Genomic DNA, 22,241 nt, shown 5'->3' on the forward strand with positions numbered 1-22,241 from the left:
CCGGCCCCGCCCCGCCGGCCAATCAGAGAACGCGCCGACACCCGGCGTTGCCCAATGGCGCGGCACTTCCGGGTTCGGCGGTAATGGCGGTGAGGCCGAGGGAAAGTTTCCCGCGGTTTCCTCTCCTCGGGGGGTGACGTCACAGTTGTCACGCGTGGCGTCACGCAGCGCCGGCGGAGCGCGGGTGGGTTGTCGCCGCCGGGGGACCGGCCTGCGCGGGGACCCGCCGCCGCAGGGTCGGGGGGGAGGGAGGGAGGTGTGCGGGTTCCCATCCCGAGGGGGAGGCCGGCTCCTGAGCGGAAAGGGAATTTGGGGATTTCCTACGGGAAATGTCTGGTTTTCCTGAGGGAGCGGCTGGTTTCTGGCTTTCCTGAGGGGAAAAGGAAATTTCTGGTTTTCTGAAGGGGAAAGGGAATTTGTTTTTCCTCAAGGAGAGTCTGGCTTCAGGTTTTCCAGAGAAAAAAAAAGAGGAAATTTCAGGTTTTCCTGAAGGAAAGATAAATTCCTGTGTTTCCTAAGCAAGCAGCTGGATTCTGGTTTGTGGGGGTTTTTTTGTACAAGGAAAAGGAAATATTTTTTTTTTGTTTTCCTGAGGGAGAGGCTGGTTTCTGGTTTTCCTGAGGGAAAATTAAATTTCTGGTTTTCCTGAGGGAGAAGGAAATTTCAGGAGGGAAAAGGAAATCACTGGTTTTCCCGAGGGAGAGGCTGGTTTCTGATTTTTCCGCAGGGAAATGGAAATTTCTGGGTTTACTGAAGGAGACATCATTTTCTTAATTTCCTAAGGGAAAAAAAAAAAAATTGTTTTTCCCAAAAAACTATAGTTTCTGGTTTTCCTGAAGAAAAATGAAGTTACTGGTTTTCTAGAGAAAAAAAAAGGAAATTTCAAGTTTTCCTGGGGGAAAGGGAAATTTCTGGGTTTCCGGAGGGAGCAACTGGTTTCTGGTTTTCCTAAGAGAAAGTGAGATTTTCATTTTTTCTTAAGGGAAAAGGGAATTTCTGGTTGGTTTTTTTTGTTTTTTTTTTTTTCTGAAGGAGAGACTGGTTTCTGGCTTTCCAGACAGAAGAAGAAAATTCTGGATTTTTCTGAGGAAGCGGACGGTTCCTGGTTTTCCTGAGGGAAAAGGAAATTTCTGATTTTCCTGAAGGAGCAGCCAGTTTCTGGTTTTCCTAAGGGGAAAGGAAATTTCTGTTTTTCCTGAGGGGAAAGAGATTTTCTCTTTTTACTGAGAGGTAGGCTAATTTCTGGTATTCCCAAGGGAAAAGGAAAATTCTGGTTTTACTGAAGGAGAATTAATTTTCTGGTTTTCCTAAGGGAAAAGGAAATTTCTGTTTTTCTGGAGGCAGAAGCCAGTTCCTGGTTTTCCTGAGGGAAAATGAAATTTCTGCTTTTCTGGAGGGAGCGTCTGGTTCCTGGGTTTCCCAAGATATAAAGAAATTTCTTATTTTCCCAAGGGAAAAGGAAATTTCTGTTTTTCCTGAGAGAGAGGCCGGTTCCTGGATTTCCTACGGGGAGAGGAAATTTCTGGTTTTCTTGAAGGGGAGGCCGGTTTCTGGAGGCAAAAGGAAATTTTTGGTTCTGCTGAGGAAGCGACCGGTTTATAGATTTGCCGAGGGAAAAGGAAATTTCTCTTTTTGTGGAGGGAGAGGCTGGGTTCCGTTTTCCCTTGGGGAAAAGGTAATTTCTGTTTATCCCGACTCGAGGAGCAGCCATTGTATTCGCACAGTTTGAAACCGTAATCCTGATTTTATTTATTTATTTTTTTTCCTCTTTTTTTCCAGATCTGTAGCCATGGCAGAGGGGGAGAAGCTGAGGCCGCTCCTCCGGCTGGTGCAGGAGGGACGGCTGGACCTCCTCCGGGACGAGCTGCGGCGGGACGACGCGCTGGGCCCGGCAGCGCGCAGCCAGCGCTGCGGGCGCCTGGGGGACACGCTGCTGCACCACGCTGCCCGGTACGGACACCGGGACGTCCTGGCCTACCTGGTAGAGGAGCTGGAGATGGACGTTGAGGTGTCCAATAGCGACTACAAAAGACCCCTCCACGAAGCGGCCTCCATGGGCAATGGGGAGTGCGTCTCCTACCTCCTGGAGAGAGGGGCGAGCGTAGACTGCTTGAAAAAGGCAGACTGGTAGGTCCCTGGCTTGCTTTGCCGTGGGTCAGAGCGGTATCTGAAAGGAGTCTGGGTGCAGAAGGTGGGAATGCGACTGCAGGAGCTGTAATTTAGAATCACGGAATCGCAGAATGGTTTGGGATCCTTCAAAGCCCATCCGGTCCAACCCCCCTGCCAGGAGCAGGGACATCTCCAACCGGATCAGGTTGCTCAGAGTCCCGTCCAGCCTGGCCCGGAATGTTTCCAGGGATGGGGCACCAGCCCTCACTGATTTCTCTCTGTTGTAAATCACTGCTTGATTAGCAGATTCAATTTAAAAGCTTTCATCTGCGGCTATTCCTTTTTCTCCATTCCCCTGTTTGAGCAGAGTCAGGGATTCTGATTCACATTTTTGTGTCCTGCTCCTCAGAAACTGAAATAAGAAGATAAAATTTTTTACTCCTCTTTCCTCCCAGCAAACAGAGCCTCTCGGGTCAGATTTGCTACTCCTACAACAGCGACAGCCTCAACAACCCACGAAACAGCTGGTTTCTTCAGGGCTTTTGTTTGCCTGCCACATGGGTAACAAGTAAGCAATCCATGAGAGAATTGGGAATAAAATGTAAGGTCTAATCCACAGGCAGGCCTGGTTAATGTCAAATTCTCTGTTGGGGAGGGAGATTTGTGTGTACGACCTTGCGAAAGAAAGCAAACAGTCCCGCCAGCCCAGAGATGAAAGGCCAAGGGTGCCTTTTTGAAGCTAAACTAACACAAATACAAAGGCAGCATCCCGGTCCTCGGAACTGGAGGCTGTGCCAGCGTCGTGCTGACATCAGGGGGAGCAGAGGGAGGCAGAGATCTCCTGAGCCTGGTTTTGTGCGATGGGCTCGCAGTATCCTTCCATCCACAGATGAAAAATGCTTGGTAGCGCGTGTCCCAGCCCTCAGACGGTCGCATTTGCGTGGAAAATACAAACTGAGCTGAGGCACCGTACGGAAACGGAGCTGCAGGCTCAGCTCTACCCCACTTCCCCCAGCAGATGCGTGTCTAATATCTTCTTAAAAATCTCCAGCGCTGGAGATTTTATCTCCTTTCTCAGCACTCTCTTCCTGTCCTTACCTGTCCTCTCAACAAGAGCGTTTGTCCTAAAGTCTGAGCCAAATCTCTCTCCCTGCAGTTTGGGCCCAGGAGTCTTTATTCCTTGTGCAGTGGGAAGTTTTTCTGCTGCAGCTTTTCCTGAATGAGGAATGCAGGAGTTTGGGGTTTTGAGGTTTTTTTTTTTTTTTTTTTTTTGTCTCCTAGCTGATGTGTGGGTTGGTGAAGAGGAGATAAGCCCTCTCCGTGCTGTAGAGAGGTGTTCGTCTTTTTTGGGAAGGCTCAGAGGTTTCTGTCTGATCCATGCACGCACCCAGCGTTCGATGACTGGGTGAAGTTTGTAAACAGATAAAACGGAGAACGCAGCTCCTGCTCACAGCAGTTAAACTATTACTGTTAGATAATGTTGTAATTAAGGAAAATTGGGGTTGGTGCTGGCGAGGCCAGTGAAATTAATCGCTTAAGTAAAGCCAAACACAAGAGGTGTCTGTGGGTTCACCAGCTGGAGTTACCCACGCTTTGCCTTGTGAGTAGACCCTCAGCTAATGCCTGCTTCCTGATAGCTCCGAGCTTGCTCCTCCAAAGGAGGCTGCAGAGCCAGCAGCCTCACCGGTCCTCCCTATGGAAGGACGGGCAGGGAGATAACAGGTCACCAGGGAGGAGAAACTCAGTGGTGAACCTGCCCTGCTGCCCAGCAGGAGCTGGGGTGGTTGTCAATCTGCAGCACGTGGGTTATAGGTGGAAAAACGTCGTCGTCGCTGGGTACGGGGTTGAAAGCGGGGCGAGATGGGTTTATTTGCCATCTGGATTTCCAGGAGCACATGCACAGTCCGTGCAAGGCACAGCTTGGAAATTGTGGCATGGAGAAGATGCTGTTCCTCTGGGGAGCTTGTAAAAATGGTTTTGAATATCAAAAGGGGATCCCAGGTATGCGAAACAGGACAAAACCATGAAAAGCTTCACTCTCAGGCCAGCTGATCTGCATCAGGAATGTTCCAGAGTGGCATTTGCTGGTGTGCTCATGCCCTGCTGCTGGGAGATGCGGAGTTGTCTGGTTTGCTGCCTGTCTGGGGGACTGGCAGGGGTAAGAAACAACAGCTCTGTCTCAACAGTCCCCAAAAAGTCCAGACCCCATGAAAAAGTAGTGCTGTAAAATCTCGCTGGCCCCCATGCAGCATGTCGTGAGCCTCCGGCTAAGCATCCGAATGTAGGCGAGATGATAAATTTAGCCCTGGCCTTGGAGAAGGCCTTTGCCTTTAGCCAGCAAAGTTTCCTTTCCTTCCATGACAACTTTAAATCACCCTTCAAGCTCACATTTCAGAACAAAAGCCATCAGCCTCATCTAGCACTGTTGCTCTCGTTATTATATTTGCCTCGTCTTTCTTTCAGGACTCCCCTCATGATGGCGTGCACCAGGCGAAACCTGGAGGTGATCAAAATTCTTGTGGACCATGGAGCCAACCCGCTGCTGAAGAACAAGGATGGCTGGAATTGCTTCCACATCGCGAGCCGGGAGGGCCATCCCCAGGTCCTCCAGTACCTGCTGGATGTGTCCCCGGGCAGCTGGGACACGGAGAGCAAGATCAAGAGAACGCCTCTGCACACAGCAGGTAAAATAGGGTCCCGTTGCCACCAGATGGGCTGTGGTGGCAGCGAAGATCAGAAAGGGACTGCTGTTTCTGTTCACATTTAGTTTCGAGAAGCAAAGCGTGACCTATCTTGATACAAAAACACAGGGAAATGGTTAAAAAGTTATTGAAATTAAATGAAAAGAGGTTGGTGGTGGGCATTAGTGGGAGCTCGCCTCTCTGAACTTCATTCCGCTAACAGTGCTCTGCTGCATATTTGCAGGGTTTCACCTTAGGACAGATGCTCATTTTAAATGCTTTCAGATAAATAAACAGCAAGAATTAGGCTTAATATTTCTTAATGATGTGCCAAAGACTGAGCTTGTAAAGTTGGAGGGTCCTCAGTTCCCATTTCACTGGGTTTTGCCTGTCCTCAGAGCATGTTCTTGTGGTGCGTAACGGTTATGTTCTCTGGGGAGTGGTGGATCTGTCCCAGGAGCACTCACAATCACTCTAGGGGCAACCTCCAGAAGAAGATTCCCCTGTTAGCGTTGGAGCCCAGGGTGTCCAGTTCCCCGTCTCTGCCCTTTTCATTGGTTTCAAAAGACGTACGAAGGGAGTGAACGGGTTTGAGGAACCACAGACATCATCTGTAGGTGATGGATGGGGTGGGGAGCAGAATCATAGAATAGAATCACAGAAGGGTTTGGGTGGGAAGGGACCTTTAAAGGCCACCCAGCCCAACCCCCCTGCCAGGAGCAGGGACATCTCCAACCAGATCAGGTTGCTCAGAGCCCCAACCTGGCCTGGAATGTTTCCAGGGGCATCCACCACCTCTCTGAGCAGCCTGGGCCAGTGTTCCACCACCCTCAGTGTAAAAAACTTCTTCCTATATCTAATCTAGATCTCCCCTCTTTTAGTTTAAAACCGTTACCCCTTGTCCTATCGCAACTGGCCCTTGTAAAAATTTTGGCACTGTCTTATAAGCCCCCTGTAAGTACGGAAAAGAAGGACGCAGTGAGCTGAATGGTGACCCAGAAGTGTTTGGATTTGGGTTTTGGATTTCTGACTCTTTCGTCCTTAAGATAGGGGAACAATTAATTTTAATTTATAAACAGTGCACAAAGTGTGCCTCGCTTAAGTCCCCTGAGCCTTAATAACTTGAATGGTCCAAAAATATGTTAATGCAGAATTAAGTTTGTCCTGCCGTTGTCTCATTGCCCGTTCCAGAGTATCGGCTCTGGTTACTCACAGACTTAAATCCCCTTAAGTCTGCCCTCCAGAGATGCAGTGGGAGTGGCAGTGAAGGGAGCGAGCGAGTGGAGAGGGGTGTGACAGCAAATCGGGGTGACGCTGCGGGGCAGGCTTGGGGCTGGAGGGTGCTGGCTGACTTCAATCTGAACCGTGTTTCATCCCTGAGTGACGATGAGGCTTGTGTGTCCCGACGCTCGGCAGTTTCTCTGCAGCAGAGGTGAGCGTGGGGAGCCACCGCTCGACGCTGCGGCTACCTGAACTAATTTCCCAAAGAATTTAATAGGGATCGACTCGCTGGAAAGACCCGAGGTATCGTGAGGAGACCCCTGCTGTGCTGTAATTAATCTGCTGAGTGTGTTGCTCCTTGGCTGTCGTTCCCGTTACTTCTCTGGCCCTCGGTAGCTGTCTGTCCGTTGCGCTGTGCTCATCAGCAGTGACAGTTCCAGCCCGGGGGCGTTGGCTGCGCCTTAGTCCTTCTGCTTGACCTGGGAATGAAAAATAGCTGATGAGCTGTTTGGCGTTTCGGGCTGGGCGGCCAGGAGCGGGTTGTCTGAATGAGAAATGGCTCTTCCTCGTTTATTTGCGCCTTCTCCTGTCCTTGCTCAGTCCCGAGTCTTGTGTTGCTGTGTCTGGCCTCGCAGCCCCCTCTCTCCCCGCAGAGAGGCGGATGTTGGGTTGGGATCTGGGGTTTGAGGGTCTGGGGGCAGGGTCAGGAGCAGAGTGAGGACTGTCCTGGGGGACAGGGGTGCTTTTAGCCTTGAGCTTAAAGTCTCCTCCCTGCTTCCTAGCACTTGGGATATGGGGATGCAGACAGCGACGGTGGGATACAGCTTCACAGAGGTCTCCCCACCTCTGTGTTGCCTCCTGTATTTGTCTTTGCCCATGATTTGGGTTGGTTTCCGGTCATTTTACCGGTCCAGGTTAGACCCTGGACCACACATTGGCGGAGCAGCAGCCACTGCGGGAGTGACTGGGCAGCGGGAAGCGCTGGAGCTGCTTAAACCGCTTTTGCCCCCAAGCATAATTTAAACCCAGGATGATGCTAGGGGCCGTGCCTTGGTGGGTACCGGTGCCGGCGTCCCCACGCTTACCACCACGTAGCCCGCCTATGCAGACGCTGAGGCGGGGGCACTGGTGAAGGGCTGGAGACGATGCTGGAGCCGCCGGGGGAAATCATGTCAAGATGAACCGCCGTCTCAATGAGTTTACATCCCAAGGGTGCGGATATGAGCACATTAGCCCATGACCAGTCCAGCTGGCTTCCTGGCACAGTTATTCCTGGATAGATGATGGGTAATTTTCTCCCTCCACCCCGTGCAATTTTTTTTTTGGGTTGATTCCTCAAGCTTTGCTGCTTCATATATCCGTAGCCTGAGGCAGGAGAGCGGGGGAGATGTAATTAGAGGAAGTGGAGTGCAACAGTGGATCTGAGAGCTGCAGCTTTCTTGTGTCTCTGTTGCTGCTAAAGGATGTAATCGTGTTGCTTGGAGATGTTTTTTCTTCACATAGCTTGGGTTTTTTTTAAAGCTTGTATTTTAAAAATCCTATTTACGGTGTGGCTCTGCCTGTTTTTACGTCAGCTCAGGTGAAGGGGTGATAAATGGGCAGGGAACAGAAGCAAATGGCCAGAATTAGGGAGGATGGGAACCCCTCCTTGGGCTTTCAGAGAGCATCTATTGTGCATCTGGAGGTTATTGCTGGTAATACACATTTGCCAGGGGCCCTTCTCCATCGCACGGAGGAAATAGCCTGATGTAGCAGCTCTGGGCTTGGTTTGATTGTTTTGTTTTTTTTTCTCCTTTAATTTATTTCATTTGTTTTGCAGAATGACCTGCAGAAAAAAAAAAAGCCAGATTAAGGCTGTCTGCACATTGCTGTAATACAATGTGGGTTGTTTGTTTGGTTTTTGGTTTTTTTTTTTTTTTTAAAAAAAAAAAAAAGAGAATATTTTGGTGCATGATGTTCAAATCCTCCCCCACTGTTGTTTTTCCTCTGAGATGCTGTCTGGGTGAGGCTGCTTCATTAGGATGATGAGGTGGGAGTGATGGGTAGTCTTGAGTGGCTGAGGAGGGGTAGAAATGCCATCCAGCTATTCACCAGCTCCCTGCTTTGTGTTCATTTTGCTTCTCACAGATTTCACTTCAGGGATTAACAAATACTTGCAAGAAAAGATCTTTGTGGCAGCTTAATTGCATGTAGGGTGCCTACATGCATAACCTCTTCCCTGGTTTATCTGATGTTTTCCTATAGGATCAGGGGAAGGGAAGGCTTGAGATCTGGAGACAATGTTGTAATTACAAAAAAAAAAAAAAAAAGTAAAAGCTTTGAATTTAAAGCCTCTTGCAACCCCTTCCCGCGTCACGAGTAACCCAAAAGGGTCAGAAACCTGATTATGTTTCACCGTAGGCGGACAGCGGCACGAAAGCATAAATTAACCCTGCGCTTTTCTTTCTTGCAGCGATGCACGGCTGTTTTGACGTTGTGGAGCTGCTCCTGGAGCGGTAAGCAGGCTTCCTCCCGGCACTGCCTCTGCCTCCCCGCTCTCTCTCCCACCTCCCATCCACCACCAGCCTCGCTCCAGCCGTCTGGATACAAAGGGCGTTTATGCCGTTCGGGAAGGCCGGCTGCACAGCTGCCCTGCGTGCCATCACCTCTGTTTCCTCCGGGTGTTTCACGGATGGTTAGGGGCCTTTGAGACAAGAAGGCTCTCTGGATGGGCTCCGACTTCGCTATGACATAAGCCCTGGTTATATAACTGGGCTTTTTTTCTGTGCTGATTCATTCCCGTTGCCACCGATGTGTCCGAGGCCATACGATAACAACAAAACAGTTTTCTGGCAGCTTGATTCTGGGTGCAGCTCCTCTAGGCTAGACTCAGCCCCCAGGCTTTATTTTTAGGCTGTGGCTTTTGGGAGACTGCTGTGAAGTGGCTTTGAATCAGCCCGTGCCCAGTCATCCTGACCCTGTTAGCTTCTTAACCAGCACTGCCCGCAGCCGGAGCTGGAGCAGCTTTCCCTGGCATCGCAGCCGCTGCCAGCCACAGCTCCCGTCAGCCAACTCGTCCCAGCCTTGTTAATTCCTGTCCACGCTTCGCCCAGCGTAAACGTTGCCCTGTGATTCAAGCCAGGCTTTCAATTTTAATTCAGCCTTCTCTGATTTCAATGGAGCTTTAACCTGACGGAGACCTGCGGGCTTTGATTTTGTACATGGTGGTGTTATGTGAGGATATTTTTTTATACTGAGGGTGGTGGAACACTGGCCCAGGTTACCCAGAGAGGTGGTGGATGCCCCATCCCTGGAAACGTTCCAGGCCAGGTTGAATGAGGCTCTGAGCAACCTGATCTGGTTGGAGATGTCCCTGCTTCTGGCAGGGGGGTTGGACTGGGTGGGCTTTGAAGGTCCCTTCCAACCCAAACCCTTCTGTGATTCTACGATATGATGTTTCCCTCTGCCAGCACAAGGCCTGTACACACCTTACCCCTTTCCAGAGATCCTCTGTTGGGTGGGCAAGGGAAATAAATATAAATGATGTATAAAGTCCTGGCTTTTGTGCAGCTGAGCACCAGATCTGTGACCCAAAAAAGCCCAGCAGACCGTACCTTAGGCCCTAAAGCGCTGAGACAGGTTTGTGCATGGCCAGGTTTTATATATGCCACTTCCGATCCCACCTGGTGATAGTCTCCTGCCCCACCAGTCCAAAGGAACTGGTGCAGTAAGGATTTTAGAGCTGTCAACAGGTCTATCCTGGCTTTTGTCTTCCCTTCCAGGTGCCAGTATGAACCTGACAGCAGAGACAGATGTGGAGTCACTCCCTTTATGGATGCTATCCAGAACGGGCACGTCGACATCGCCCGGCTGCTCCTGGAAAAACACCAGGTAGGTGCCAAAAACCTCACCTCCCTCCTCCAGGACCTGACATAGAATGGCCAGGACAAGCAATCAACACCTTCACCGTAACAAAATTGTAAAGAAGCAAATTCCCACACTGTAAAGAAGCAAAATGGAAAAGAAGGCGAATTCCTCCTGGTGATGAGCAAGATTTTGCCGAGGACTCAGCTCAGGGGGATGATCTCACCCCGGGGCAGGGATATATCCCCGTAGGAAGGGGAATGGAGAGACAGGGCAGTGGCAGGAGGGGACAGGACTCGCCTGGTGCCGCAGGGACAGCTGTGTCAAAGCCAAGGCTCGCACTCGGCAGTGCCGGGGCTCAGTGTGGAGGCTCCTGTGGCAGTGCTGAGAGCGCGTAACAGAAGTCCCCAGTTGCACCAGCATCAGCTCATCTCTGGCCTCCCTCTCTTGTGGCACCTGCTGCTCCTGTGTCGTCTGCCAGTAATCTCCAGTTTCCCCCAAGGTGTAACTGGGATGTCATTAGAGACAATTGTGCGTAGCAGGAGCGAGACCCCTGCATTAATTATTGATTGCTGGATTGATGTGAGATGGTTGGAGCCCACCTAATGGCTGATTCTCAGGGAGGTGGGGTTGTGCCTCCCTTCTCACCTCCTTTGCCCTCACTTGGCCTCTCCCCTGCACCTGCTCTGGTGTTCATTGGACACCGTGCCGAACTGGTGCACCTCGCTTGCCTGGCAGAAACCTAGCATGGTCAGTTCATCACATGTCGTATCTGCCATTCCTTCCCCCTCAGGGGCAGGACTCCTCCCGTTCTTCCCCTGCTCCAGCGTGGGGTCCCTCCCACGACAGACAGTCCTCCACGAACTTCTCCAGCGTGAGTCCCTTCCACGGGGTGCAGTCCTTCAGGAACAGACTGCTCCAGTGTGGGTCCCCCACGGGGTCACAAGCCCTGCCAGCAAACCTGCTCCAGTGTGGGCTTCTCTCGCCACGGGTCCGTGGGTCCTGCCAGGAGCCTGCTCCAGCATGGGCTTCCCACAGGGCCATAGCCTCCTTCAAGCATCTGCCTGCCCCAGCATGGGGTCCTCCACGGGCTGCAGGGGGATCTCTGCTCCTCCGTGGGTCTCCATGGGCTGCAGGGGGAACAGCCTCCCTCAGCACGGGCTGCACCATGGGCCACATGGAAATCTGTGCTCCAGCACCTGGAGCACCTCCTCCCCCTCTTTCTTCACCGACCTTGGTGTCTGCAGAGTTGTTCGTCTCGCGTATTCTCACTCTTCTCTCTGCTGCTGTTTTCCCCAGCAGTTTTTTTTTATTCTTAAGTATGTTATCACAGAGGCGCTCCCACCGTCGCTGGGTGGCTCAGCCTTGGCCAGCAGCAGGTCCATCTTGGAGCCGGCCGGCATTGCCTCTGTCGGATACAGGGGAAGCTTACCATAGAATCATAGAATGGCTAGGGTTGGAAGGGACCTTCAAAGGTCATCTAGTCCAGCCCCTCTGCAAGGAGCAGGGACATGCCCAACTTCCAGCAGCTTCTCACAGAAGCCACCTCTGTAGCCTCCCCGCTACCAAAACCTTGCCACCCAAACCCAATACACCAGGTTGTGTTTGGGTGTGTAGATGCTTGTTTACTTCAGGAGACGTTCACGTGCTTGTCTTTTCTCATCTGGCCCTTAGAGGAGAAAACATTTGTGAAGTTTGCTTACGTTTCTAGTCTCACATTTCAGGCAATGAAGATGGAATAGTTGATTTAATTTCCTCATTGCGGTGCCCTGGCTTACTGCCATGAAGGAGCGCTGGAAATGCTAATGGCAGAGTTGCTACCTTCTAGGGTTTATAAAACCGTGAGTCAGGCCCACTAGACTTCAAGAGGCTGGATTATATCCTCCAAGATGAGCGCACTGTGTATTACTTCCGTTACCCTTCTTGATTTTATGTCTTTGCCGTTCATGTTCAGAGACTCTCAGAAGAGATCTCATGAGGTCGTCCACCCATTTCTTTCTCTCTACCTGTGCCCAGGCTTTTCTCCACCAGCACAGAGGTTGGAGACGGGTTGTTTCTTGCTGGTTTAAAGAGTTGAAACCCATCATATGCACTCCAGCAGAAGAGAGAGCGGGCTTTGTTCTTTTTTGGCACTAGTTTTGCTTTTCTCTTAACAAGCTCAGCAGAGAGCTGGCTCTGGTCTGCAAATCGTGGCGCTACCAACTGCAGCGGTCCTGCTGGTGATGTCCCACGTGTTCATTGCTGTCACCATGGCCGTGGCAGGCAGAGACAACTCTGCTCAGGCCGGTGATTGTCCTTGAAGGTTCAGCCAGGCTGTTCATTGCTTTTCCCTTTCCCTCCTCCTCCATTCCAGGCCTGTCCTACAGCTGTGGACGCGCTAGGCGCTCAACCTCTGCACCGGGCAGCCGTCACGGCCCAGGATGAAGCCATCCGGTTCCTTGTCTCCGAGCTGGGTGTTGATGTCAATGAGAGAGTGACGACCCTCCAGCTCACAGCGCTACACTACGCAGCCAAGGTTTGTCCCTGTTCCCAAGCTCCCTCTACAAAGTCTCTGCCAGTTGGGGTGCTACAGAGAAGCATCTAAAACAGGCTGGTTTAGATATTTTTTGGCACTGATGGAGGATTTACATTCCTAGCTCCAACTCTGTCACTGTCTCTCTGCTCCTGACCAGTCCCATACCCTGTTTACTGGGTTTTAGACCCTTATTGAGTTGTCCAGCTGTCAGCAGAGCGGTGGTGGGTATCTGAGTTGCTCTGTTCCCCACCCTCCTCCCCACACCACTGACTGGGCTGCAGATTTAGTAAACCCTCTTGCCTGGCACATACCTGGGTGATGATGGGGCTCAACTCGTTTGCCACTCGTCCAGTTGGCCATGCTCTGGATAGTGCTTGACTCACATCTCTGGTGAGTGTTACTCTTCCGGTCTGCTGCCTTTGGACCAAAGTGCAATACCTGAAGGGAGTCCCCCCTGCTTGTTATTGGAAGCTGTAGGTACCAACAATTCATGAGCTGTGACAGTTCTTGACCAGCATCTTCTCACTTGCTTGGCAGAGGAGATGTGGATGAAATGGTGCTCAGATTTTTTTCATAGAATCATGGAGTGGTTTGGGTTGGAAGGGACTTTAAAGATCATCTAGTTCTAACCACCTGCTCTGGGCAGGGATGCCTTCCGCTAGACCAGGTTGCTCAAAGCCCCATCCAGCCTGGCTTTGAACACTTCCAGGGATGAGACATCCACAACTTCTCTGGGCAACCTGGGCCAGTGCCTCACCGCCCTCACAGTGAAATGATTTCTCTGTCTGTCTTCAGCCCTGGAAGTTTGGGTGACAGCAGGTCAATGGCCAGTCTCCATGCCAGCAGCTTGCTGGACAGAAGATGGCTGATGCCCTGTGAAACAGCAACTGTTTGTCCCAGTAGGCTGGATTCTGGCATGCCCATGGTCAGACATGAGAAAGAAGAGGTGGAAAGGCGGAGGGAGCTCCTGGGTGCTTATCTGTGTCCTTCACACAGGAGTTGTTTTGAATTCCAAGCAGTGAGAGTCATTTGGGCTTTCTCCTCCTCCCATCTCATGCTTGTGCAGGAAGTGAGGCTTGGTGGGCTGCGGGTCCTGCAACGCTCTTTGGGAGCGCGCAGCAGATCCCAAAAGCCTCAGTGCTGACCAGGATCCCTCCTGGGACCCTGCTACTTCCCTTCTGCTTGGTGCTGGCGCGCCGCAGCGTGCAGCATGCTGGCAGCCAGTGGCAAGGGAAGGTCCCATCTCAGATCCTGGCATGTTAAACCGCGTGAGCTTTAACATGCAGCACTCAGAGCCTGGTCCAGACTTGTAATGGGAACGAAGCAACATCCCAGCGCCCCGCTCCTACAAAAGCATCAATGACACTTACTGGGAGTGCTGGCAACAGCATTCTCCTCCAGCGGGACCCAGCCGTGGCATTTGCCAGCTCCCACAAAGGAGGCCTTTTTCCCAGCTTCTCTTCCTCATGCTCTGAGAAACCATGTTGAAAGCCCTTCTGGTTGCCAAGGGTACGTTTAACAGCAAGGCTACTGGGGAATATAATGTGCCTTGGAGAAGATCCCAGCTCTGTCTTGGCGAGCGGCTGATGGGGGAGCGATTTGATGGCTTTCTCTTCCTTCCCGAGGCTCAGTGTCACTTTATATTTACAGCATCGTTTGTTTGGCTGGTGGGATTTTTTGTTTCTTCTTTTTTTTCCTATTACTTTGCATTTATAAATACGTGAAGATGAAATTATGCTTTCAACTCAATTTGCTGCCAAGGCTGTGGCAGCTAAAGCAGTTCCTGGCTTGCTGTCTTTGCCACTGCGAATGGGGGGAAGATGCTGCCGAGCCGTACGATAACAGGGGGAAAAGAGTGGGTGGTGGGGATAAAAATAAGGGCCTTCCATTCTCATGCCGCACAACAAAGACTAATTCATCGCACTGGAGGAGTAATTACAAAATCGGACGTGTTATTTAGGGAGAGAGGATTTATTTACAGAGAAGCTTCTGCAGAGAGGAGGGGTGTGGGAGCTGTATTGCGTTTTTTCCTGCAGGATTTTAACTCAGCTACGGGCAGAGGAAAGAGAGAGGACGCTGTGGGTCATGGCGGTGCGTAAGCGTGGCGTTTTGCGTCTTCTCACAAAATATTACAAATACTGGAGTAATCCTTTATGAAATGCTAATGCCTGAGGGTACCACGGGCAGATAGATGTGCAACAGGCTACATCAGCAACAGGTTCTGCTCTCTGAGCTGAAATACACCTCAGCAAGAGCAACTCTAGACACCTCTGATACTTGGAGTGGATTTACCGTGTGGGAAAACACACGGCTTTTTGCTGACATTTAGTCCTTTTAACAGCCAGCTGCCAATTATGAAAGGTAAATCAGGGATCCCACAGCTCTGTGGCCAGCTGGAGTTAAAAGCAATTTAATCGAGTTACCTTGATTGGAGGCGAGGACTGGAGGGGCAAAGGCAAGATGGGTTGACAAATTAGCGCACTAATTTGCTATTAAGAAACATCTCTAGGTTGTGTGACCCAGCTCTAAGTCGGAGGTCGTTTGTGCATTAACTCTTCTGGGAGAAGGCGAAATGGCGCTGGGAGTCAATGCTCCAAATTCCTCAGACCTCAAAGTCCTGGCAGTGCAAGGTGGATCTGTTGACCGCGGCCGGGAAGATCAAACAGGATCTAAGAGCAGATCCACCTGCCTGGATCTGGACTGGGTTGTGTGTCTGTCACCACCCTCCGTCTTCGGCTGTACCACCACACCTCTGTGCCGCAGCGTGATTTTAAGCGCTGTTGCTCCTAATTGAACACTTTTGATTTTAAAACGTCGTGTTAAATGTTCGCGGAGAGAATTACGCTCCTGGGATGCCTCTTGCTGCTTTTTCAGCCTCTGGGTTGAAACTGCTGCCAGGGGCACGCGAGGCGTGCGGACGCGCTGACCGAGGGCCAAGCTTTGACTCCTCTCTCAGCTGCCAGCAGGAGGGCTGGAGAAGGTGCCCAGTGGCATCTCTGTGACCAGTTCCTGTAGGGTAAGGGCAGCAGTCTGCTGCGCCCTGGCTAGCAGACCTGATCTTCACTGCCACGAGCGGCCAACCCTGATTTCCAGCCGCTGTAAGGTCCTCTGGAGCCTGGAGCAGCTCCTGGTAGCCCCAGATTTGACCATGACAGAGTGGATCTGCATCTGTGCCCTTCCAGGTGTCATAGGCAGTTAGGGACAGATCGCTTGCAACCTCTTTTCAAGCCTGTGTTATTTCTGCTAAATGCAAAGGTGTGCAGAGCTGGTTCTGGATAAATAATCTGAAAGCCTGTGCTCACCGCTGCAGGAAGGACACACGCGCACCATCCAGACGCTGCTGTCCCTCGGTGCTGATATCCACGCAAAGGATGGGAAGAGCCGTTCCGGTAAGGCCGCCGAGCTATTTGTTCACCCTCTGTCTGACAGCGAGCGTGCGCTTTAGTAACAAGAGCCCAGCCTCCAAAGCAGCCCGCGCTGCGTCTGCTCAGCGGAGCATGCAAGGAGATGCCAGATGTACGTATGCAAATGGAGCAGCGCAATGTGTGGGGGTTTTTTTTGTGTTTTTTGTTTGTTTGTTTTTTTGTTTTTTCGGCTTTCTTCTTGCTGGACTTTTTGATGTCTAATGGTGTGGTTGAGCCTGCACTGGGGCCTTTCCCTTGGGGGAAAAGCAGAGATGCTAATTGGTGTTTCTCTTTACCCAGCTGCTTTTTTTGCATGAAACTTTCGGGAGCTTAATATCTTTGATACCGCCGCCTCGCCATCAAATTTGGTTGAAATAATGGTTAGGGTGGGCAGACAAATAGAATGATTGCACGAACTCTGAAGCCTCCGTTCCTTAGCAAACTGCCTAGGAGTGGCTTATGAGCAAATAACAGAGAGCTTGAACGGAAATATCGTTGCTATAGTAATGCCAGTGAGCTGGCATTCCCAGCGTGAGAGTCTGAGGCATCTCTTGCATCAGCATCTCTCTCTCAAAAAAAAGCATATATAAATGGTTTCAGCCATTGCCAAAATTGGCAACTTACCCATCTTCAGGTTTGCTTAATAACACGCTTCAGCAGCGAGCGTGAACAGTCTTGTATCTCTCAATCTCTCCCTCCACCCCTTCAGTGAGTAAATTTGAGCTCTGCTGAACTCATCCAGCCCTGGGATGTTTGTGGTGGCTCCCTGCGCCCGTCCGCTGCCCTTTTCCCTTGCTGTGTCAGTGTCCCTGCGTCCTGGGGAGCTTCTCACGCAGACTCCACTCCTGCAGAGTGTCCTGCGTGGATTATCCATGTGGATCAGGATGCCTCAGCAGGAGCTAATGACTCTTGGCGTAAAAGATACTCACCCTGTGCAGGATTAGGCCAGGAGATCAAGGCTGGCTCACGCTGCTACGCAAGCCAAGTGTAACAGGACTGCCTGACTGTGCCGGAGCCACGCTGGATCAGCGTGCCAGCTGTCAGAGGGGCCTGGGGCTTGGGCTGGGGTATTTCAGCCTCTTTCTCCTCTGGGATGCTCTTTGCTGAGAGTGGAAACCTTGCAGTGACTGGAAACCTTTCTGGTTTATTCCCTGACTGCAGAGTGAGCTGGCAGGAAGCCCCAGCCCATAAATGACCCTGGTCACATCCAGAGTATTTTCAAGCCCCTCTCTTGCATGTCACTGTTAAATCCAGCCCAAACACAGAGCAGTGAGAAGCCCAGAGGCCTTCTGCACTGTCCCCCAGCCTCCTCCTCCTCCTCCTGCCATGGGCACCCTTTGCCCATAACTCATTCAAAATGAACCAAGTTGGCTTAAATACTCCTAAAATATTTGCAAACTTGGTTAGCTTTGGTTCAGCCAGGTTAGTACCACTTGAACTGGAGGGAGTGTGAGGTGGAGATGGGAGTAATAGCTGGGGTAAACTGGGCTGATCATTCTGCTACCAGCATGGCTGGGTGTGGAAGAGGACATGTCCCCTTGCTTGTACTGGTTTACTCATCCCATTGCTGCTGTAGATACGCACGGCCGCGGCGGCTGAGCCGTGCTGTGCCATGACACGGCTGCTTGGCTGCGCATTGCAACTGGGAAAAGTAATCTGTCACCCTGGATGCGTTCCCTCCCTCTGCTGACTCGGTTTCCTTCGCTGGGAATCCAGTGTTTGCATCTGAAGCGGGCTGAGGCGGAACCCCCTGGGCAATCTCAGCTCCTGTCTCGACGTCTTGTCTCCCCCACAGCCCTGCACGCGGCGTGCGCTGGGCAGCAGGCAGATGCCGCACGGATCCTGCTCCGTGCCGGGCTGCAGGACGCCCCGGATGGCACGGGCGTGCTGGCACAGCAGCTCGCGATGAAGCCGGATGTCATCCAGGTTTTCCAAGAAACAAACGTCAGCGCGTGAAGCAAAATGGGAAAAAGAAGCCTGTTTCCTTCCAGCGTGGTACGTTATCACTTCACGACTATTCAGATTTAGTTTAAAATGTTTAAAATGATGAGATTTTTGCCCAAGGATTGAGCAGAGAAACCAAGCTTGACACTTGGGAAGTGTGCTTAGGAGAAAATATCTTTTAAGCAGGAGTATCTCAAAAAGATAATGGACATGAAAAGTGTGTTTTAAATAGGATTATCTCAAAAAGATAATGGACGTGATAGGTCTGGGCTATCACACTCCTGTACATCATTGTAAATTTATGGCTGTTCTTTTTTCACTTCCAAATTTCAGGGCTGAACTTCACCCAGCAGTGGAGCACCCAGCACGTCCAGACAGCTGAGGCTGCAGCTCCCTGAAGGACAACCATCCAAGGAAGGTGCCCCGTGGGCCACTGGTAGATTACCTCTGGGGATCTGCATTGCTTGAACCCCCTGGAGCTTGCCTGGTTCTTGAGATGTTTCCATACAGTGGACATCCTGAAGAAGATACACCTGGATCGTTGATTTTTATAACCCTTAATGGACCTGCTCCAAGTGGCCACCTCTTTCAGTAGCCCCTGAGAGAGGCCGTGTGCAGCGCACTGTGAGTCCTTGGTGACTCTTCCATCGTCAGGTCTGAGCTGCAGAAGACAACTGCAGGGAGTCTTCAAGCTGCATCAACCTCTTACATCCTTTTTGTGGCCCAAGCCTGATCCCAAAGCCTGCTGAAATCTATCCAACATTGTGATGGCATCAGGAGTCTTTGAATCAGACTGAAAAGGAGGTATTTGTTATTCCAGACAGCCTTCTCGCCACCAATGAACTTGAAAAAAAAACAAAAATTCCTGCTCTTTGAAGTGTATAGGGAAATGGCTTAACATTTAATGTAGACAGTAAGTCTCCAACAGCCTGGAGCACACGGAAAGGTAAGAGCGGTTCTGGTGATAGCAGACGCTAAAAATCAGACGGGGGGGGGAATGAGGTAGGTTTTGCTCTGCCCAAGCCGCGGTGCTCACGTCACGGTCTGACGCGCACCCCACGTGCTCCTGGGTGGGTTTGAGACAATGCCGAGCTCTGTTCGAGTGAGGAATTCCCACTCTGCTGTCCCTGGAGCAGGATTTGCGGCGACAGTCCCAAGGCAGAGCGATGACGGTGCCGCTCTCCTCTTGAGTTGAGCGTCTTTACAGCAGGGTCAGGGCCTCCTCCCCTCCGCCAGCTTGCGTTGCGGGAGGAGAGGCAGTGCGCTCACAAGAATAATTTCGGAGGGTGATGGCTTGCAAGAGGAGGAAAAGCAGAGCTCGGTAGCATCTGAAGGCTCTTCCAAACATGCCTGCAAAGATCTGCTTTTTGCCAGTCTTCCCCTGACTTGTTTCTCCATCCTTGAAGGAGATTCTTTTCCACCAGGGAGGAAAAACAAATTAAAGCTGGAAGGCGCTAACGGTGCAGGGTGGTGGGAGCTGCATCAGCTCCTGGGCAGCTGAGGAAGTGGCTTTATTCCTCTAAAGATCCTGAATCCTTCCACAAATCCAGCCCTAGCCTCCGTACAGCGATACTGCAACCTGGTAAATGCAAGGGGCTGCTTTATTCCCATTTTTCATGATTGTAGCAAACGACGAAATAGCAGTTTCCTCCTAATATCCCTGCTAACGACCTCGGATTGCTTGTGAGTCTAAGCTTTTACGAGAAAGCAAGTGAGAATGCTTTCCAAGGTCTGTCTAGCTTTCGTGGCTGTGGCAAACACCTTGAAAACACAAAAGGAAATTTGCATTATTTTGAAGGTGTTTTATGATTTCTGAAGGCTACTGGGCAATGGGACGGGGAGCTCAGGCACTGTGCTCCCGTCCAAAAGCAAGACGTAACGGCACATCTCCAGCACTGTCTTTTATTTGCCCTTCTCTTAAATCTGCCCCTCAGGCAATAAAAAGATGCACAGAACAAACTGGCTGTTGTTATCGGAGATGATCGGGTATAAAAGGATGTTAGAAAAGGAACGTGGATTCAGCTTTATGCCTGCAAAATGACCCTGGGGAAGAGCCCTTGCTGTGTTTTTGCTGGTTTTGCTGTTGCTGACTCGCCGCAAGGTTGGAGCAAGGGGTCGGGACACCTTGGTGTCCGCGAGAGCGTGCTGCAAAACGCTGGGAAGAGCTCGGCGCAGCGCTAGACCGCGCGCGTGCGAACCCCCCGTCGCGTTCCCAGCCGACTGCTCACGTGGAGAGACGGTGCGGGCGCCTGGGCCCCAGGGAGGAAGCTCGGGAGCCGGGCTCTGTGCCACGCGGCGCCGAAGGCAGCTTGGAGCGGAGCCTGGCAGCCAGCGCTGTCCTGTTACGCTGCCTCTTCCACCCTCAGCACCGGCGCTTGCCGAGGGCCTCGCAAACGCTCCTGGTCCTGCAGCCACAGAGGAGAAGACCTGGTGCCTTCGTCTTGTAGGACGTGGCTGAGTTGCAGTCAGGGTAAGTAGAAGCGTCTGGACAGGTAGGAAATAACGTTGCAACGCTGTCAGAGCTTGCTGGGAGACCGTACCGGGAGGGAAAGCATTTTGCTTTGAAATAAAATTGATTTTGCTCTGCCGGGTGCAGCAAGACGCTGGTGCAGGGGCGGCCTAGCCAGGTTTCCTCCGATGATGCTGAGGACGAGGGACTGCAGCTGTTGCATCCTCCCAGGCTTTCCTTAGGTTGGTGACCATGTATTGGTGTTGGATGGTCCCTTTTGTACCTCTTAGGAGCTGGCAGTGATATTCTCTCCATCCTGTTCCTCTTCTCTGTGAGTTATGAGTATTCACTCTCTGGTTGTTGTCTCTACCCCAGTGTCCCAGCTCCCTGCTGGCAGACGTGCGCCAAGAGCTTGAGGACCTGCTGACCCTGGTGCATCACCACCACCTGTTTCGCTGTCTCTTCTCCTGCCTTCTGCCTCTCCCACAGCCAGATAGAATCATAGAATGGTTAGGGTTGGAAGGGACCTTCAAAGGTCATCTAGTCCAACCCCCCTGCAAGGAGCAGGGACATCCCTGACTAGATCAGGTTGCTCAGAGCCTCATCCAGCCTGGCCTTGAACGTTTCCAGGGATGGGGCATCCACCGCCTCTCTGGGCAACCTGTTCCAGTGTTCTATAACCCGCATCGTAAAAAATTTTTTCCTAATTTCTAATCTAAATCTACCCCCCTCTATTTTAAAACCATTCCCCCTTGTCCTATCGCAACAGGCCCTACTAAACAGCCTCTCCCCATCTTTCTTGTAGGCCCCCTTGAGGTACTGGAAGACCGCTATCAGGTCTCCCCAGAGCCTCCTCTTCTCCAGGCTGAACAGCCCCAGCTCTCTCAGCCTGGCCTCATAAGAGAGGTGCTCCAGCCCTTTTATCATCTTCGTGGCCTCCTCTGGACCCTCTCCAACTGGTCCATGTCCTTCTTGTGCTGTGATCTTCCCGCTCATCCTCCATCCAGGCCGTTCTCAACGTGTCTACTGCAGGTACCTCCATATAGACATCGCTCGAGTCCTCCAAGCCAGCCCGCAGCCGTCTGGCCCATCCCAAGCTGCTTGTGTGTGCGCTGATGGGGATTTGGGGCGGTGGGGGATGCAGATCGACGGTTGTCCGACGCTCACAGATGTTGGAGAGGAGGTAGAAAGCCTGTGCCCGTTGCTTGGGCGCCAGAAACGGGCATCCCCGAAGGCCCCAGTGCTGCCACGCGCTCACGGGCGTTTCTGTGCGTGGCCTCGTGCAAACGGAGGTTTGTCCCCGTTCCTGCACGCTGCCGGCGTTGCTCACTCCTCGTGCGCTCTCCCACCGAGCGCTCTGCACCACCAAGCCTTCACCAACAGCCTGTAAACAAATATTTTTGGGTTTTTTTTTTTTTTTTTTCTCTCCTTACCTGGGTGTGAAGGAGCTTGGCGCCGGACGCGGAGCCCAGCCGTGCTCGTACGGCGCAGGGAATATTCAGTCCGTCGGCGTTCACTCGCAGCACCTCGAGGCTGGCAGATCCGATCCCCGCGGGGCCGTGCAGCCGCGTTCGTCTCTCCAAGCTTTGCTCCTCCAAATATTAAAACCGTTTAAGAGGAGCCGCCCTGCTCCCCATCCAAGCCACCGCAGTGGGGTTTCGGCTGCGTGATGGAGCTTCGTCCCGTTCTCCGTCGGCCCCTTCGCGTTGCACGTCCTGGTAGAGCCGGGGAACGCGGCCGTTTGATCAAATTAAGATGTCTTAAGCCCTGCGGGTCTCTAATCCGCGCCGGTGGCCCCGAGGCGCGTAAGCAGCTTTGCCCCGGCCGCTGCCTACGTGCTCCCTCCGCGGCTCGCTCCCCTTCCACGGGTGTAGATCCACGGGGTGTGGAAACCGGCACACAGACGGGAAATTCCCGCCTCGCTTCAAGGAAGCGGTGGGTGGTGGAGACTGGGTAGCGGCGAGAATTAAAAAAAAAAAACTCTTAAATGCAAAAAAAAAAAAAGCTTAAATCTTCTCGAAAACGCGCTGGCTCCTTTGCGTCGGTGCTGTGGTTTTGCCGCGGACGTGGGGGAT

At 51.9% G+C, this 22,241-nt stretch overlaps 1 protein-coding gene across 6 annotated transcripts; it reads left to right on the forward strand.

The window, feature by feature from the left end:
• Positions 1 to 78: 78 nt before the first annotated feature.
• On the forward strand, positions 79 to 22,146 carry ANKRD16 (ankyrin repeat domain 16). 6 transcript variants are annotated; one of them, XM_086744336.1, is made up of 13 exons: positions 79 to 184; positions 1,780 to 2,127; positions 4,573 to 4,793; positions 8,464 to 8,506; positions 9,773 to 9,881; positions 12,208 to 12,369; positions 15,680 to 15,758; positions 17,569 to 17,768; positions 18,051 to 18,663; positions 19,652 to 20,187; positions 20,457 to 20,598; positions 21,199 to 21,458; positions 21,612 to 22,146. In XM_086744336.1, exons 2-8 carry the CDS (start codon positions 1,790 to 1,792, stop codon positions 17,727 to 17,729), a joined length of 1,113 nt encoding a protein of 370 aa, XP_086600462.1. In that variant the 5' UTR covers positions 79 to 184; positions 1,780 to 1,789; the 3' UTR covers positions 17,730 to 17,768; positions 18,051 to 18,663; positions 19,652 to 20,187; positions 20,457 to 20,598; positions 21,199 to 21,458; positions 21,612 to 22,146. The 6 variants fall into 6 exon arrangements, with proteins under 6 accessions (XP_086600462.1, XP_086600454.1, XP_086600436.1 ...); XM_086744328.1 differs by lacking the exon at positions 21,612 to 22,146 and having other exon boundaries at positions 19,652 to 19,956; positions 20,084 to 20,187; positions 21,199 to 21,563; XM_086744310.1 differs by lacking the exon at positions 21,612 to 22,146 and having other exon boundaries at positions 21,199 to 21,563.
• The last annotated feature ends 95 nt before the right edge of the window (positions 22,147 to 22,241 follow it).

The sequence above is a fragment of the Chlamydotis macqueenii genome, chromosome 1 (assembly GCF_036417535.1).
Source record: "Chlamydotis macqueenii isolate bChlMac1 chromosome 1, bChlMac1.mat, whole genome shotgun sequence".
Lineage (NCBI taxonomy): Eukaryota > Metazoa > Chordata > Aves > Otidiformes > Otididae > Chlamydotis > Chlamydotis macqueenii.